The sequence below is a fragment of the Salarias fasciatus genome, chromosome 18 (assembly GCF_902148845.1).
Source record: "Salarias fasciatus chromosome 18, fSalaFa1.1, whole genome shotgun sequence".
In the NCBI taxonomy this organism is placed as follows: Eukaryota; Metazoa; Chordata; class Actinopteri; order Blenniiformes; family Blenniidae; genus Salarias; species Salarias fasciatus.
Genome location: NC_043762.1, coordinates 6841793 through 6858681, shown reverse-complemented (window position 1 = coordinate 6858681; position 16889 = coordinate 6841793). Strand labels below are relative to the sequence as shown.

The 16889-nt window shown below is 48.7% G+C and overlaps 1 protein-coding gene across 8 annotated transcripts in view; it reads right to left on the bottom strand.

The window, feature by feature from the left end:
* LOC115405032 (receptor-type tyrosine-protein phosphatase mu) overlaps window positions 1-16889 on the bottom strand; it is a 150645-nt gene that overhangs the window by 19180 nt on the left and 114576 nt on the right. For 3 of the 8 annotated variants that reach the window (XM_030114447.1, XM_030114450.1, XM_030114452.1), the window contains 8 exons: window positions 15612-15692; window positions 14938-14964; window positions 13035-13046; window positions 11594-11787; window positions 10258-10266; window positions 7883-7970; window positions 7033-7109; window positions 3384-3420 (listed from right to left, as the gene is read on the bottom strand). In XM_030114447.1, the coding sequence (XP_029970307.1) occupies window positions 3384-3420; window positions 7033-7109; window positions 7883-7970; window positions 10258-10266; window positions 11594-11787; window positions 13035-13046; window positions 14938-14964; window positions 15612-15692 (525 nt within the window). The remainder of the gene's footprint in view (window positions 1-3383; window positions 3421-7032; window positions 7110-7882; window positions 7971-10257; window positions 10267-11593; window positions 11788-13034; window positions 13047-14937; window positions 14965-15611; window positions 15693-16889) is intronic. The other 5 variants (XM_030114448.1, XM_030114454.1, XM_030114451.1 and 2 more) reach the window with 3 other exon arrangements.

Sequence of the window (16889 nt, the reverse complement as noted above, 5' to 3'; positions counted from 1 at the left end):
CAAAAAAATACAAGATCAGCTTAAAAAAACCCATGAAGTTCACTTTGAAATTAGTATAATCCATTAATAGACATAAGGAAAAATACTGTATTTTTGCTCAGAGTTCTTTTACTGCTTGCTCATAAAATGATCACTGTAAACTGGCTAAAGCCCCACCCACCCACTTTGGACCAGTGGACCCAAAGGCTGAAGGATGTGAACTGTATGGAACATATAACGGCAAACCTTCGACTTCAGACAGACTTTTATCATAAAAAATGGGCACCTGTTATAAAGTATTTAGAAAAGTGAGTTTATTGAATTCGTTTAACTGAGCTAGTTCCATGTTTTGTTGTCATTTGGTTTTATTTTATAATGTTTTATTACTTTGGAGATAATTGAATTTGCAAAGAATGTTCTTCCACTTTTTGGTGATTAGATTGTTTATGTATTTGTTAATTCTAATGGCCATTTTGTATTTGTATCTGTCATGCTTTGTGAGATTCTGTCAAGGAACCTGTTCTAATAAAAGTTCAAAAAAAAAAAAGAAATTAGTATAATCAAAGATAAATGGGTGGTGCCTCTCAACTCAGTGACGATAAAATCTCTTATGTTAAATATAAGGTCCGCGGACCAAAATCGGTCCACAGGAGGCTGCAATCCGGCCGAACCACCAAGCAAACGCTGCCGTGACAGCGAGCTGCCTAGGTGCTTTGGAACAAGTCTCAAAGTCATGCAGTCAGGGGAGTGAACTGAAACGTGTGTGTGTCTCTGAACTGATTGATAAATCAGGATATCACAGAAAAATCTCCCAGCTGGCCGAGCTGCGGCGTGGCGCAGAGAAACTGCGCTTTGAGAGCTCGCTTAAGAAGCGCCGAGGCGAAAGCGCTGCTCGTGGCGCCGTGCGGCGGGAGAAGTTTGGAGGAGCCTCTCCACCGGAGGAGAACGGCGGCTGCAGACCCTCCTCCAGCTGTCGGGGAGCGAGCGGCGCTGCGTGCGCACGGTGCGGCAGGTGCAGAAGTCCCTGCAGCCGCCGCTCCCCTCCTGCCCATTAATATTGCATGCGGCAAAACTTCGGCGTATCGTGCACTCACTTATCATTGATTTACTCTGTCTCACTCTTTACATCCCGTCTCCGTGGGGCTTTGAGATGTTAACCTGTAAATAATAAAACTTTCCCGCTCCTGGTGACATTTGCTGCCGGTGGAGGAGGGGGGAGGGGGCGTTCGGGGGGTGGAGAGGACCGCGGGGGGCGAAGGCTTGATGAAACTGAACCTTTTCTCTGCGTCATGAATATTTCCCACATCACCAGGAGGATGCGGCGGCTTATCGGCGCTGTTGGTTCCCTGGGCGTCTGGGTAATTTTACAGACTCCACCAGGAGAGGAGCTCGGTATTTAAACGATCCGCGGGTCACGATAACGGACAGACGAGCGGCGGCGGCGGCGGCGGCGGCGGGGCGTCTCGTGCTCGCCGAGTCGGCGCGCTGCAGACAGTTGTTGTACCGCTGCAGTAAAAAAAAAAAGAAAAGCCGCGGATGAGAGACTGACCTACATAATGAGCAGCAGAGCTGCGGTGATGAGGCTTTTATGGAGTGACAGCTGTTCTACCTGCCTCTGTCACCTTGACGGAGCAAAGGGACTCGTCAATAAACCCCAAACTAATGAGTGTCATTGTAGTTTATAGCGCGAGAGAACGGGGACGGCGTGATCCCACCTGGCTGCCGTGTTAAGCACACCCCCACAACCAATTTATGACACAGATTTTTCAGCTTATCCAGCAAGTGTCGCCGGTCTCATCAGCTCCGGGAGCGGCTGCCGGTCCCGGCGGACCCGGCTGGAAGTGTCACTCAGTGGAGTTAAAAAAAAAAAAAAAAAAAAAAAAAACTTTAGTTGGGGGGAAGAGAGGAGACTACTTCCTCGCTTCCTTGCAAGTGTGCCAATGCCCAGGTGCTCGTCTCAGGTGCTACAGTATGCAGTTTGTCTGAGGCGGGGAGACAGGTCTGCGTCTGGCTTCCTCTCATCTGCGGCTGCTCTTTGCCTCGGTGTCAGCAGACTGAGCCTTCCTTCCTGCCAGTCTGCCGGAGCCCATGATGAATTATAAAAGGGCCCGCTCTCCCAGAGAATACAGATGTTTTCACACACACACACACACACACCGACACACACACTCGGCTCTACACAGTGAAAAGTCTTATCGTGCTTTGCGATACAGTCGATGCGAAACGAGGACTTATTATGCGAGCTCAATGAGAAAACAGGGGCTAATTAACTTGAATGGAAACACGTCGTGGCTGCGCCGCCGTTTCATCTTGGAGAGGGCTTCTGTTTGCTGCGTTTCCTCCGCCGCTGATCTCCATATGCATGTTTTTAAATGAAATGTGGAATGCTCTTAATGACTGTGGGACAATTATAGAAGTCGTAATATTCCAGTTGAAATTCGCTCAGTGTCGGAGGCGCCGGTTAAAAAGGCCTTGTTTTTGTGAACAGAAGGGCCGTGGAGGAAAGGCCGGCGGCGGCGGCGGTCCTTGACGGACAGCTCGGCCCCGGGTCTGGGTTTTTTGGACTCGCCGGTCAGTTCGCGGCGAGGCCGACGGACCGTCTGAACCGGGCGGCTGCCGCCTGATTGGTATGCCGGCTCTCCTCTCAAGTAAGAGCAAACAGAGGGTTGTTTTAATTGAGACACTGAGGAAGCGAGGCAATGCACTAATAAACAGGTAATTATGCAACTCCCAGCTCCGCCAAAGCAGATTGTGAATCCATTAAGGCCTCTTCGCAAAAACGCCTCTTTCTTTTTTTTTCTTTTTTTTTCTTCTTCTTCTTCTTTTCTAAAGTGGCACACGCCGTCCCCGTGCATGCAGGGGGAGCGGGGCTCTCCACGCAAAAAATTCATAACAATTAACCATCAATCAGACTTAACCTCTGGGGTCACGGTAAGTGCTCCTCGCTCTGCGAATCTGCCGGCCAGATTAACACAGTGACAAAATGTGCCTGAACATGTCGACTAATCCATTTATTTATTCAGGCTTTCTCCCAGACTGGCTGATTAATCGCTCCCACACCACTGATAGAAGGAAGCAGGCGGAGGGAGCGAGCTGCTCGGCATGCTCAGAGGTGCGTGAATCTGTGTGTGTGTGTGTGTGTGTGTGTGTGTGTGTGTGTGTGTGTGTGTGTGAACACAGAGTGCTACCAGACTCCCCGATCGCACACCTGACTGAGCATCAAAGCGCAGTTTGCGGGAGCGTATGTAAACAACGCCGGGGATGTTCAGAGCGGTATTTGTGAACACCTGTGTGCATCCATCCACCCAAACAAACAGACAACCTCAAATCTCCGCCGCCCACTCCTCCCCGAGCAAAGGGGGGGGGGGGGGGGGGGGGCGTTTAGAAACTTTCATCGTACTCACCCTGAGTGGCGATGTAGTGGTTTGGCCGGTGGTAGCCCTGAAAACAGAGGAGAGAGGTGAGAGTCACGCCGGTTCAGGAGCCAATCATCAACGCCAGGCTGAAACAACCACTGCAGTCGCAGCGATCAGCTGACTTAGCCATGTTTCATCACATGTTTTTCAGTCTCAACATCAGGCTGCATGAGGAGGATTCCTGGCTGGAAGCTCCCCCTGATTTGGCATGCAAACACACCATCACACACACACACACACACACACACACACACACACACACACACACACACACACACACACACACACACACACACACACACACACACACACACACACACACACACACTGTATATGCAGCACACCTCTGGAGTAAGCAGCCAAAGTGTTGATAATCCCCGAGATACAACTAACAGCACTGATCTTCACAATGGGGCCCCAGTCTCACGGATTACTGTAATCCCTTCAAGTTTTATTTGTCCAATTCCTTGTCTTCTCTCCAGAGATATGAGGCAGGAAACAAAACATTAGGACTTAAAGGCTCCTCTTCCTCGGCCCAGCCTCCTCTTGATTGCCCCCCCCCCACCCCCCCACCCCGACTCCCCCCATCCAGCCACCCACCCCTGCTGCTCTGCTTATCTCGCTCATATTCAATTTAACTTGGACTGTGATTAACGCTCCTCCAATGGAGGGCGAGAGACACACAAAGGATATTTTCCTCACTCTCTCTCACATCCACAGGGCTCCTCCAGCTATTCAACTGTCCTCCATTTTTAATGACTTCTTTATCTCCGGACTGAGGAGGAGATTTGTTTGTGCTTTCATGTATGTTCCTGTCAAGTAAAGTGGGGGCCGGGTTCGCCGCTGGATTAGTGTGTGTGTGTGTGTGAGAGAGAGAGAGAGCGAGAGAGAGAGAGAGAGAGAGGTAGAGCCCTGACATTGACTGTCAGGTGAGCGGAGCTTACTATAAACTGGCTCGTAGGTTTTTATAAGCACTTTACATGATGTACAGAAGAGTATTTCTACCAGATCAACACAAAGAGAGGAATGTCAACACTGGAGCTGTTAACTGAAAAAGGCTTTTGTTTCCAGGGAGGCATAAATTACTGAAGAGGAATTCAATACGGTGTTGTGGCCTTTGCATTCTTCCTGGATTGCTTATTGCAGTGATCATTTTCGCCAGTTATTCCCGGTGTGAGCGGGGTATGGAATATCTGAAATATGCAGCACCAAGTGTTTTCGCCTGTGGGCACGAACTGGTTATTTTCAATTTGAATATCATTAGATAGTCCACTACTGCAAATCGAGCACACAAGCAGCCCCATCACCTGGAAAATAAGTTTATACACCACTCATTGGCTTTGCCGAATGCACACACAACAGACCACCAAGTGTCTCCTTCACACGTTCTGATAAAGTTGCGGAGTTGATAAACTGCCCTGACCTTAAAGTGCAATTACTGGCGGGATTATTCCGTTCCCTATGGGCAGATTCTCTATCGGACACTGTGTTGCTTTAATTCCCAACCTGAACCTATAAAGTGGATTATTTCAGACCTTCCTGTAGAGAAAGTTTGTTTTCAGTTGTCACGAGCTGAAAAAGCTGCAGAGGGCAGCGTGCCAAAATCCGCACAGCGTGCCCGTCGTTCTTTGTGAAGCTGTTCTCAACACAATTACCATAAGTAGTGGGTCAGTCGGGGCCCACTGCTGATTTTTGCCCCAAGGCGATGTGAAGGATTAACTCAGCGAGAGGGCAGATATTCGGCTTTGTGTCCCGTATCCGTCTCCTTTTTAAAGGTTAAATCTGCGCTTGGCTGAGGTTAAAGGTTGCACATTTGGGTAAATATTTTTTTTAAAAAAAGACAGCATTTTGTGTTCCATCTCAAATGGACGAGCGACGGAGGAACTGCGGGATGATCGAGATGTGTGGTCGTCTGCCGGGATGCACCCGGATATTCAGAAGACGCCGAACCGCCTGCAAACCGATCAAACCGCCGCATCGCTTCGGCATCTCCAACGCCGTATTTACACATAAGCACAGGCCATTACACTATGTTTCCCCCTAAATGCTTATGAAAACACTCAATCAGCCGCAGAGAGGAGAAACGTATCCGACCGGCTCTGCTTACTCCGACATGACTGGAAATAATCGGCGCCATAATAGAGTACAATAACAAACACTGTGGGAAATGTTCTACACATAAGAGTTTATTGGGCAGGGCGAGCTTTTAGATGGGTTAAAAAGCTTTCTGAAGAGCAAAAACATCATTACCCATCTGCCTGCATTTCTACTAAGCACTTTTTCCAATGGAGCTGGCAAAGCGGTGGAAATCCTTTTCAATCAGGGCACCTCTTTAATATGCGTATATTCTTGCCTTATAATGGGGCGCTCTCCGTGGCGGGAGTCTTCTCCGCAGCGCCGCTCTCTGCGGCATAATGGGCCATAAACTGAATAGTGGGAAAGGTAAATAATTTAAGCCCGCTGCATTTGCGGTGGCACACCTTGCATTATGAATTTATGTTTGAAGGCGTAACAAGAGATTACAAATTACCACATTAGAGGGGCGGAGGAAGAGAAGATGGGAGACAGAGTGAGAGTTCTCTCCCGAGCAGAAAACCACTTAGGGAGTCGGGTACATGGCCAGCCCATTACGCACGGAGCAGAAGCATCTGCTGGAGGAAGCCGGCGGGCTGCTGGGATTGGTCACATTCTGCGACTCGCGCTGCCATTAACAGCAAATCAGGTCAGATCAGGAGGCCGCGTATTGTGCCGGCTAAGTGAGTTAGATCTGTTTTCGGCTCTGGTCGCATCTCGTGCCACTTTTTAATGACTTTAAACTCAGTGCGGAGCTGCGCAGAGTCACGCCGGCGCTTGTGAAAAGCTGGACTCAAAGTACTTCGCTATGCTAAGAAGTGCAGCGAGATCCGTGGACGTGTTTTTTCGGCAGAGAGGTGCTCCGTCAAAGTTAAAGCTCATTTTCAGACTCTTCTTTCAAAGTTTAGCTGATCTATGCTCCCCCATCATCAGTCCGGAGAGTCTTTCTGCAGATCCCTGCAGCATTGTTTAATTAGCCATTGTAAGACCGCATATGCGTGTTTTAATGTATGAAGCTGAACTGTATCATGAAGAAACCCGGCAGTTTCAGAAGTCACACCAATAAATCTGACTGGCTTCATCCGCGTCTGCTCCGTCTCTTTCTGCGATTCTCGCAGGACTGTAAAGCACTCTGTGTATTCTCTCAGATTTATTCATTGAAACTGTGCTAAATAATCATCCATGAAACATCTCGACTTTATTCTTCTCATTTTTCTCCTCTCAAAAACGCTTTTATACCGCCGTTCAAAGCCGAGTCTAAAACTATAACCCCGGCTCCCCCTGTGTGTTGGTTTGCTTCTCCCAGTGCTGTCAGCCTCTGATCTTTATTCCTCTTAATATATCCAATGAACAGAGCGATACAGCGGCCCTCTAAAGTTGAATATAAAGGCAATGTGTGTGTGCGCCTGTGACTGTTCCTGTGTGTGTTTATGTGATGGACAGGCGGAGGAGGCTGCGCCGTCCCTCGGGCCCCCCCGCCACGGCGACACCAGCGCCCCCTCGCTCCCCGGGAGGAAGCGCGCTGACCTTTGCGTTGGTGGCGCTGGCTGGTGTGTGTACTTACATCAACGTAATTTGCATTAATGTAATCGGAGCTCTGTTCCCCCTCCAGGGCCTGCAGCCTGACACGGGAGTGATCATCTGGAAGAGAGGCGGAGAGAGGAAGAAACCAGTGTTGAATTAATCATATTAACGAGGGCATCAGGAGAAGTGGGGGGGGGGAGAGAGAGGGACACGCAGACAGACGGTAAAAAAGAAATGAGAGAGAAATTATAAGAGGAGTGACGGAGAAGGGAGAGTGGCCTCGTAAAGAGGCACAGATGAAAGTGGAGGTGTGGAAACTCAACAAGACGGATGGTGTGATTGTGTTTTAAAAGGCATTCAGAAACCAAACATTATGACTGATAAACTTAAACGGCTCTTTCTCATCCTCCACAAACTTTGGAAACATTTAATCTACTTTGAGCTCAGCCGCTACGTGAGGATGAAGCTCCCGGCTCTGGATCATAAATGATAATACGATACCCAAAACCTTGTCATTCTGGTAGCAACAGTGATTAAAATGAACCTTTCAGTCATTATTATTTATCAAATTTGCTCCACAGTTGGAGTTAATTGCGTGCAGGTAATAAGGAATTAGTTGTGAAATCAAACTGAACATTTTCTAACACTACTTAAGCTGCAGCGTAGGGCCCGTGTCCTGCATGGCTTACTCCTCATAACTGCAGAGCCGGCATGGCAAGATGAATATAAAAGTAGACTGGAAAGGTCAAAGCTGCTCTCGTTGGCTGATAATAAAACTCTGTTTGAGCAGCTTATAGTTATTCAGTCACAAGCCTGGCCAATAAATTAGCCGGGAGAATGGGAGCGGCGCGCGAGAATTCATGAGCGGCGAGGAGGTGCTTTGTACACACATGCAATAATATTCCCGTATCGGTTCTTCATGCGATTCTCATCCTTCTTGGCAGAGTCCCACGGCGCAGACTGTCCTTCAAAAAAGCTCTGGGAAGAGAGAGAACAGGGAAGGAAAAGCCAGAGATGAAACACGGTGTCATGTGCGAGCGCTCTCAATGATAACCAGGCTAAAGAACAACACTTCTGCTGTTTTTTCTTTTTCTTTCAGCTCGACACAAGTGAGAGGAAGGGGAGGCTGGCGGTGGAAACCAGAGACGGAGACGGAGATACATTCACATCATTATTACACATGAAACACGGGGTGGATGGCGGCAAACAGCGAGCGCCATTAGGGCCGAGGCAGCGGGTGTCACACTCAAACCTTTCCCCCCGCGCCGCCTGTCTGCCTGCCTGCCTCGTCTGAAGGACTCAATCAGCTCGTGGCGGCGGGGAAAAAAAAAAAATAAAATAAAGCCAGCTCATCGTCTACAGTTCAGAACCGCTCCGCTCAGATTACCCTCATGAAATATTTATCATCCCTCGCTGGGGAGATTTCCATTCTGATGGCACACCAGGCACAATTAAGCCAAATTATGAAAATACGTCTCCGCTGCCAGTCCACCGCTGTTCAGCCGGGGTGGGCGGGGCCGAGCGGGAGAACACCTTATCGCCGGAGCCGGCCAGCGCGTCGGAGAGCCGACCGTCTGCAGAGCGGGGTTAAAGTGACGGAGAGTTCCTGGCGGTGAGGAGACGGACGCGCCGTCTTCAATCACCACCGCTCCGCTGCCCGACGCCTCTATTCATCTCAGCGCTACGGCGGGCGCCGGGGCCGTTTGTCGAGCATTTAAAGGCCTTGCGCAAGGACATATTCCGGTATGAAGTCCTGAGGATTAGCGATTTCACTGAGAAACTGCCTTAATATGCTAAAAAATATGTCCCGTCCTTTCAAGGAAGATGGAGGCACGTCTCAGAGACGGATTACACTCTACAGGCCTCCTTCGCCACGGCCGTTTGTCTGGCGCTCTGAAGGATCCCGGCCTCAAGATAAATCATCTCCGAGCTGACAGAAGCAGCTGTAACGCGGCGCTTTCTCCACCCGAGCGTCTCAGCTCCAGTCGTGTTTGGGTGGAGGAGTCATGGATGGAGGTGATTTCATCTGGAATGAGCTGCACCACTAAAACAGCCACCAGCTTTAATTTCAATCTTTAAAGTTTTTATTTGTTGTGGCGCAGACTATGTGTGATGAAAATGTCTATAAAATATTAGCAAAGGTATGAGATGGTTTGAGTGGAGAGTATCTGGAAGCTGTTTTCTAGTTTTTTTTCCCTGAATTATCGCCGCTGGCCGAGATCCAACCTGGCACGTTTCTAATTACAGGCTACCTGCTGCACTCCGGTCCCAACGCCGATTCTTTTGTCTGTAGCTACTTAACTGCAAGTGAGGTTTAAACACATATTCCCTGCATAAAGTCACACTGAGTGAGGACAAAAAACACGACGTACAATAACACAGCATGGCAACTGAAGAAAATAAAACACACACACACACACACACACACACACACACACTGAAGCAGAAGTGTTTGGCGAGTCCTTTCTGAATTAATTAATCATCTGCGTGAGAAAAAGGAGACTCATTCAGACTGACTAGTGCTCATTTATGGACGGGGCCTGGAGCGTTCCCGGCCTGTCGCAGTATAGCCGAGATGTGTCACATTGCTGCTCACACGAAAAAAAAACAAAAAAAAACAAAACAAAACAGGCTGAGCAAAAGTGAGATACAATGACAACATGGCACTTCGATGCAGCTGAAACCACTTGGATTCAGCTCACTGTTTGCTCACTCAAACTGTGTGTCAACGTGCAGAAGAATTTGGACATGCAAATACTTTGCTCCAGCTTATCTCGCACACGGCTTTATGAAGCTCTTACAAAGTATACCACACGCTTCTGCAAAGCCTGAAGTCTTGCACAGTCTTCTTCCGTTTCAGTGAACAATTTATGAACGTTCCATGATTTGTTTTTTAATATCACTGGATTTAATTGGGCGGATGTGAGATTAAGGTCATAATATTGTGGATTTCATCATTCTGAATCAACTTACAGAGGCGTGAGTGTCACAGGTCTAAAAAGGAAAACGTCACTCTTCCTCGGATTTGATCAAGTGAATACTGTCAAACACTTCAGGAGCTTTGCGAGGCTTCATTTGGTAAATGCCCTTTTCAGACTAAATCGGGAATATCTGAGGATTTAATCCCACAGGGCCTTAAAAAACAGCCAGAGACCAAAACTGATAGGTCAAGTCTGCGATATCATCCAAAAGTTTAGGGGGGAAAGAAAAAACAAAAACAAAAACAAAACAAAACCTCACAAAATAACCAAAAGTATTGCCTTACCTCGTTTATCTGATCCAAAGTTAACGTACAGAATAAAAAGAAGCATGGGTCAGAGAGAGATATAGTACAGTGTAAGTCAACAGGTTTAGAGGCGCACTCGGCTCCAATTTCATCATCAATAATAATAAAGAGGGCAAAAAGGGCATTAACCGTGAGACAGATTGATAGAGAGAAGACAGCGGTGGAACACAACACACAAATGAAACGCTCCAGCCCAGTGAGAATGAGCTCCATTACACACATTTAGCGCCCTCGGGGGGCTTTGGGTAACAAGGTGCAGAGCGCCGGCTGTCTGCTGGATGGAGCGGACGGAGGGCCGGACATGAGCCGGACGTTCTGATTGGCCGTCTACAACATCCAGGCAGCGAACCCGGAAGACCCGCGCCCGTGATGGATGAGGCAGACTTAAGCACTCCCAGCGCTCAATGATCTGATTCTGCTGCTAACAATGGGAGGCGGCATTATTTGATTCTGCAGTCACGAGAGGGGGAACGGGGAGTTAATTACTGATAAATCTGTCCGACACACAGCGGAGTGAAGCGGGGGGGGGGGGGGGGGTTGGAGGGATGGGGAGGAAAACCTGGGAGGAACACAGGAGGTGGAGATAAGGAAATTACAGAGGAAAGGAAATAAGCTGTGAATCAGGGAAAAAAAAAAGACATGATGCTAGTTAAAAAGAGAAGATGAGAGCGAGGATAAGTGACAAAGAAGAGGGAATTATGGGAAGAAGTGGCAGCAGTGCCAGAGCCATGTCAGGCTGACGCGATGCAGATGAGATGTTTAAAAAGGAAAGAGCTTGAAGCTCGTCTGCCGCTGAGACGAGCCCGGCTGGTGTGTGGTGCGTGGCGCCGGGGGACGGCACCGAGGCTGGAGTCCCGCCAAACCCCGCCAGCCAGCCGCACTAATGAGAGGAAATGAGAGCCGCGCTCTTCTCGGGCTCAAAGCTTTTGTTTTGGTGTCGGCGAGCGGCGGCGTGTCGGGTTACGGATCCTTGTTGTGCCGCGGCAGCGTCGGCCGAGTGCCGACGCTTCGGCCTAATCAGAGCCAATTCAGGTGACAAAGGGGGGCGGAGGGGGCGGAGTCCCGGGAGGACCCGGACGGCGGCTTTCGACACAAACACACTCGACGCAGACAACAAGGAACAGATGAACGACAAAACGAAGCACACCGTAAACACACCGAGACGGGGAACATTAACAATTTATCATAAAAGATCATCTGGGGAGAAACAAAGCAGTTCTGCTGCGCGGCGCAAAACGGAGAAGAGACGAAGGGGAAGGAAGACACAGATGAAGCCTCGGCTCAGGCCGATAACGCCTCGTTCTCAGCGTCCTACCTCGTACTCCTCCTTGAAGCCGTAGCCCTCGGAGCACTTCATCTGGGTGATGTGCTGCAGCAGGTCGGCCACCCGGATGGCCGGGTGCAGCTGGCCCGTCTGGTACGGCACGTCCACCGCCTCCCGCTTCCTCAGGGAGTGTGTGTGGGACTGCACCAGGCTGCTGGTGTCGCTGCCCATGTTCTGGCTCTCATCTGGGTGGGTGGGGGGGGGGGGGGGGGGGGACACACACACACACACAGAGGCGGGGAGAAGGGCGGAGGTCAGGACCCTCGTACAGGAGCTCCACTCACACCATCACTCATCTGCAGTTCAGTTAGCGACTGGTGACATAACGCTTGAAGCAGTGAATGCCGGGGCCGCGCTGCTTAACTTGCTGGCTTTAAAAAGCGAGATGACTGGTTTTAGGTGTCGTCAAAGCAGTCTCGCTTCCAACTGTTCCCATTACCAGATGGCACATTATCTCATTTACTGTTAAGCATTATGTCACCACCCTCCAGATTGACAAACAACTCTCAACTAGTAATCTGTTTGTTATGGATGGTCACAACAACACAACATTATTGAGTAAGAGGATGAGTCATGTGGTGGGAAGGTTCAGGCCCATCTGTCTCAGCGTGGCTGGAAAATGCTGTACTCTATAGCCATTTAGAAACCCGGGCCTTGATGAGTGTCGCAGGTGAACCGCAGGCTAAAACTGGAACACTGACAACTGTAACTGTCACGCAGTGTGCCGATCAATCACCAGGGTGGTCACAAAGATGCTGTGAAACAACAAGTTCACTGTTTTCGTTTTCGTTTCTTTCTGTTTTAACTGGCGGTACAGTATGCGGGTTTGGGCTGCAGCTTGTACTGAGAGTCAGACTCCAATCCAACTCTTTCATACTGTAATCCAGTCAGTGGCAGACATGAGGCACAGATGCTGTGGGGAGCCAGCGGACGATGGAGGGTGTCCAGAAACATGGAGGAAGAGGAGGAGGAGGAGGAGGAGGAGGAGGAGGAGGAGGATGTGGGGGTGCGGTGGGCCACAGTGAGCATGTTGCAGCAGGCACCGTCAGAAGCATCACACAGACACAGCGTGGATTCAACCCCTGCCACCCTTACTTCCCCCGAAAAATGAAAGACAAAAATAAAAGTCAAACCTCGAAAAGAAGGAACGAAACCAAAAGGAAACCATAAAAGAACCCAGGAGGGAAGCGGAGATGGGAGGAGAGAATGCATGGAGTGATGCTGCCATGGGGCACTTGATGTACTTCGACCATGCTAAGCTAATGGTGGCTCGGTGGCACGGTGCGGAGGGTGGTGAGATGCTAACATGTCCACTGGTCATGCAGTAAATGTTGGAAATGCCCATGTCAGAAGCAGCCTTTCACTGTCGGCTTGCTCTCTGAGTAAACACCGCCTCCTTCCCCCAACCCAGGGCCCACTTGGGAAAACTTACCATTAATGGGCACTTTTTAGATAGCAGATACATAAGAGGTTACGTATGTCAAGAGAAAGAGAGGAGAAGAGACAGGAGAGAGGGGATAAGCAACAATACAGCATGAGAACCTGTTACAGTAGAGTGTTTTAGAGCTACGCTAAAGGGCAAGATCACATGCCTTCTCAGTTCAAACTGCCTGGGTAGAAAGCCTAGTCAAGGGTGGGGGGGGGTGGGGGATGCTGAGTGGATGGATGGGGCAATTTCAACAGTGCAAGACAGAAATCAAAAGAACAAAACAAGGGAGTCATGGATTTCAAGGGAGAAAATAAGGATGGGAAACTGGTCGCCTGTAATTGTTTCAGATCTCTAACTCGCATGTTTCAATGGCGCCAATTATTTTTTGAGTTTTCTGACATTTTGCGTCTTTTCTCTCTAATTGCTGTGATTATATTTGCATGCGATAGTGGCGACACCTGTATTTACGTCTATTTTTTTTATTTATTTATTTATTTATTTTTTGTCCTATTTTACGAGGCGCGTGCGCTGAAATCAACAACACGGCCAAAATCCTGCGCGAGCTAATCAGTTTTGATCATTAACCTAAACTGATGAGACAATGCTGTGACTGCGCTGAGAGCATGTAACCTTCTCTGGCTGCTGTAATTTCACGTTAATTGTTTCACGCTTCATTAAATGTGGAACTGGCATAAGCAGCTGTCAGCGGAGCCGTGATGAAAGACGCTGCTATAAGTTACACTACGGTAAAAAGGGGGGGGGGGGGGGGGGGGGGGGGGGGGGATGAAAAACCCCACTAAGTGTAAGCTGGAGCTGCAGCTGGAGCGGAGCTGCTTGTTGTGCCTTCTCTTCTTGGCCCTGAGTCGTGAGTTACTAGAGTTTGGGTGTCCCACATTATGCGCGCCGCTGGTGGAAAAAGGCATCCGCTCGGCATATTTAACAAAGGCCAGTAATAATTAAACGGAGGAACAAAATGCTTCTTGATGATTCTACTTTATCGCTGAACATGGTGAATAAATACGGGCAAAAAAAAAAAAAAAAAAAAAAAACTGAAACAAAACAACAACAACAACAGAAAAAAAAGAAAAAGAAAAACAAGTAGGTCAATAGCAGTTAGCCAAAGGCAGGGGGAGCGACATTAAAAAGAATAATAGAAAAGGTTGTTGTTTTGGGGGGAGGTGGGGGGGGGGAGTTAAATGCGTAGTGAGGAGAGGAGTGGGGGGGGGGGGGGGGAGGAGGGGGGGGGAGGGCAGCACAGCTAATGCTAGACTTTAGATGTTCAGACCGAGCGCATCCCGTCTTGGGGAGGGGGGGGGGAGGGGGGGAGGGGGGGTGGGGGGGCTAAGAGAGAGCGTTTCTCCATCTCTCCCCTCTCACATCTTTTTTTTCTTTTTTTGCTCGTTTTTGTCTCTCTGCTGTGAATTCAGCATCCCTGTATGCAAACCGCCCCCCCTCCCCTCCCCCCTCTCCCCCCCCCCACCCTCCCTTCTTAGACACTCCCCCCACATCCAGTCCACATGTCTGTCCATGCATATGAGAGGTCAAACACGTATGTGACATCACACGCACGACACGCAATGCGGATGGGATGGAGTGAAGCCAGCCTCGGCCCGGGACGGCCCCCATCGTAGGACGGGGGAGGGAGGGAGGGGGGGGGGGGGGGGCGGGGGAGGGAGGGGGAGGAAGCAGCAGGCAGGTATGGAGGTGAGGAAGCCATCTTTATCGGAAAAATCAAATCAAATCAAATAAAACACACAAAAATAAAAGTAAAAGGAGAGAAAACAAGACTTTCGGGCCTCGCAGCTAAGTCTTCAAACAGCCATCTTATGAACGTAAAGCACTTCAACTGTCTGCAGCAGAGGGAGGATAGAAACCAACAGCAATGGGAAGAGGAAATGTGGCTCACCTAGGATAGCAGTTGGCACAAAGGGATCTGCTCAAACCCCCAAAACAAGTGAAGAAGTTGGAGGAGGAAAGAGAAGTGGAGTAAATAAGCGGAGCCCAGATAATCCACAGAAACAACATCAAGAGAGAAATTAATGGGCAGACTTCTGGCACAAAAACAAGGAGCGGACCAGATTTCCCGGTAAAGCTAATTATACTGTAAGTTTAGTCGATTACAAATCTAGCTGCCCTTCACTCCATCTAATCAATGAGCTGTGATCTAATTACATGAGACACACAATTACGGATATTATTTGGTAGAAAGCAGAAGTCATAATTGAACAGCAAAAAAAAAAAATCCATCTTGGCAAAGTGGTGTAAAACTGTAGCAGGGTGCAAATCCATCTGAAGTCAATTCATCTGCCTTCTCATTTGTGAAATGGCTTTCCAGTTTTTAAAACACACACACACACACACACACACACACTCAGTAAACTCATATCACACATTACACAATCAGCCTGCAATTTACATATAAAGAGGTCTCAATAAGAACATAAAACTGATTAATACTGGCTTTGAAAATATAGTTCTAATCATTTCTGGTGAGGTTTGATCTTTCCTGCTCGTCGCTGCTGGAACCGAACAGGAAGCAGCTTGTTGACATGCAGGATCAGAGGGGCGGAGAGTGTTTACCTGGGTAGTAGGAGTTGGTGGGGATGGAGGTGCTGAGCGTGTTGGCTTTCGGCAGGGTGAAGGAGGAGGGCGACGATCCGGCTACACAGGGAGGGGAATTTAAAAAAAAAAAACCACACACATTAAGTGAGAATCGGTGGTTTCAATGCATCTTATGAGCAGAAGTATTTGTAAAATGAGGAGCCAGGTCGAGTTTCTTTTTTTTTTTAACCTGTCCTGTCATGTTGCTGAGGACAAAGAAAAACCTAAAAAAAAACCCAAAAAACAATAAAATGCTTTGCACATGCTTCACTGGTCACAAATCAAGACAAAAAAAAAAACCCAAAACATAATGTAGGTCATTTGCAAGTAAACTATTTTTATTCCAAATCTTTTTTGGAGTTTGTCCTTTAAAGTCTGCGGACGCCTTCAAATCTCTGAATATATTAATAATTCAGTTTATATCAGTTCTTTATTTAAAAGTTTCACGGTCCTCAGATGTAGATGAAATGCGGCGTAAAACTTCTCCCGCTCCTCCACATTTCCCTGAATCGTGTCTTTAAAGGGAGAATATGGTGAAGTGACCCGGCGGAGCGGAGCGGCGGGACCACGAGCGGGGAGGACGGCGAGCGTGCAGCCCGGCGGGATGCGGCTTGTTTACTGTGCACCAAACCGAAAGCCGCTGTGGAATGAAGACGACGATGAGGAGCAATGCTGCTGCAGCGTCTCCCACTGCACCGAAACCAGGAAGACTTCAATGTTTGCATTATTTCCTCCTCCAGTACCGTTCAGGCCGATTTAACTGGCTTTGATTATGTGTGTTTTTCCCCCTTTTGCACATTTAAACGTAAAAAAAAAGTCAAAATACTAAATGCAGTTGTCCAGTAAGTGCTTCCAAACAACAATTACTGTCTCGCTGATGGAGTCTAACTTTACAGTTGAGATTAGAATTGCACCGTAACTGCTTGGTCGTACCAGAGCAGAGCATTTGGGGAATAAAAGAAGGAGTGTGCCGCTGGATGAGCATCTCCTCGGTGTGCCGGAGCATGAGGGCAGCATGTTCACCGCTGTAATCTGTCAGCCGTAATGTTTTGAGTCAGAATGACACCGCTGACAGTAATGTAAGGTCACGGAGTGTGAGGGGGGCTTTACTGTGACAGCAAGTAAGAAGTAATGCATTTAAATCATTTGCGCTGGCAGACAGGGGCCCAGATCCCAACATGTACACTAACAGACAGTTAATCAAGGTCAAAGCATCTTTGGGGCTCAGGCCCGGCAGGGGCGAGGAGACAGAAGCTG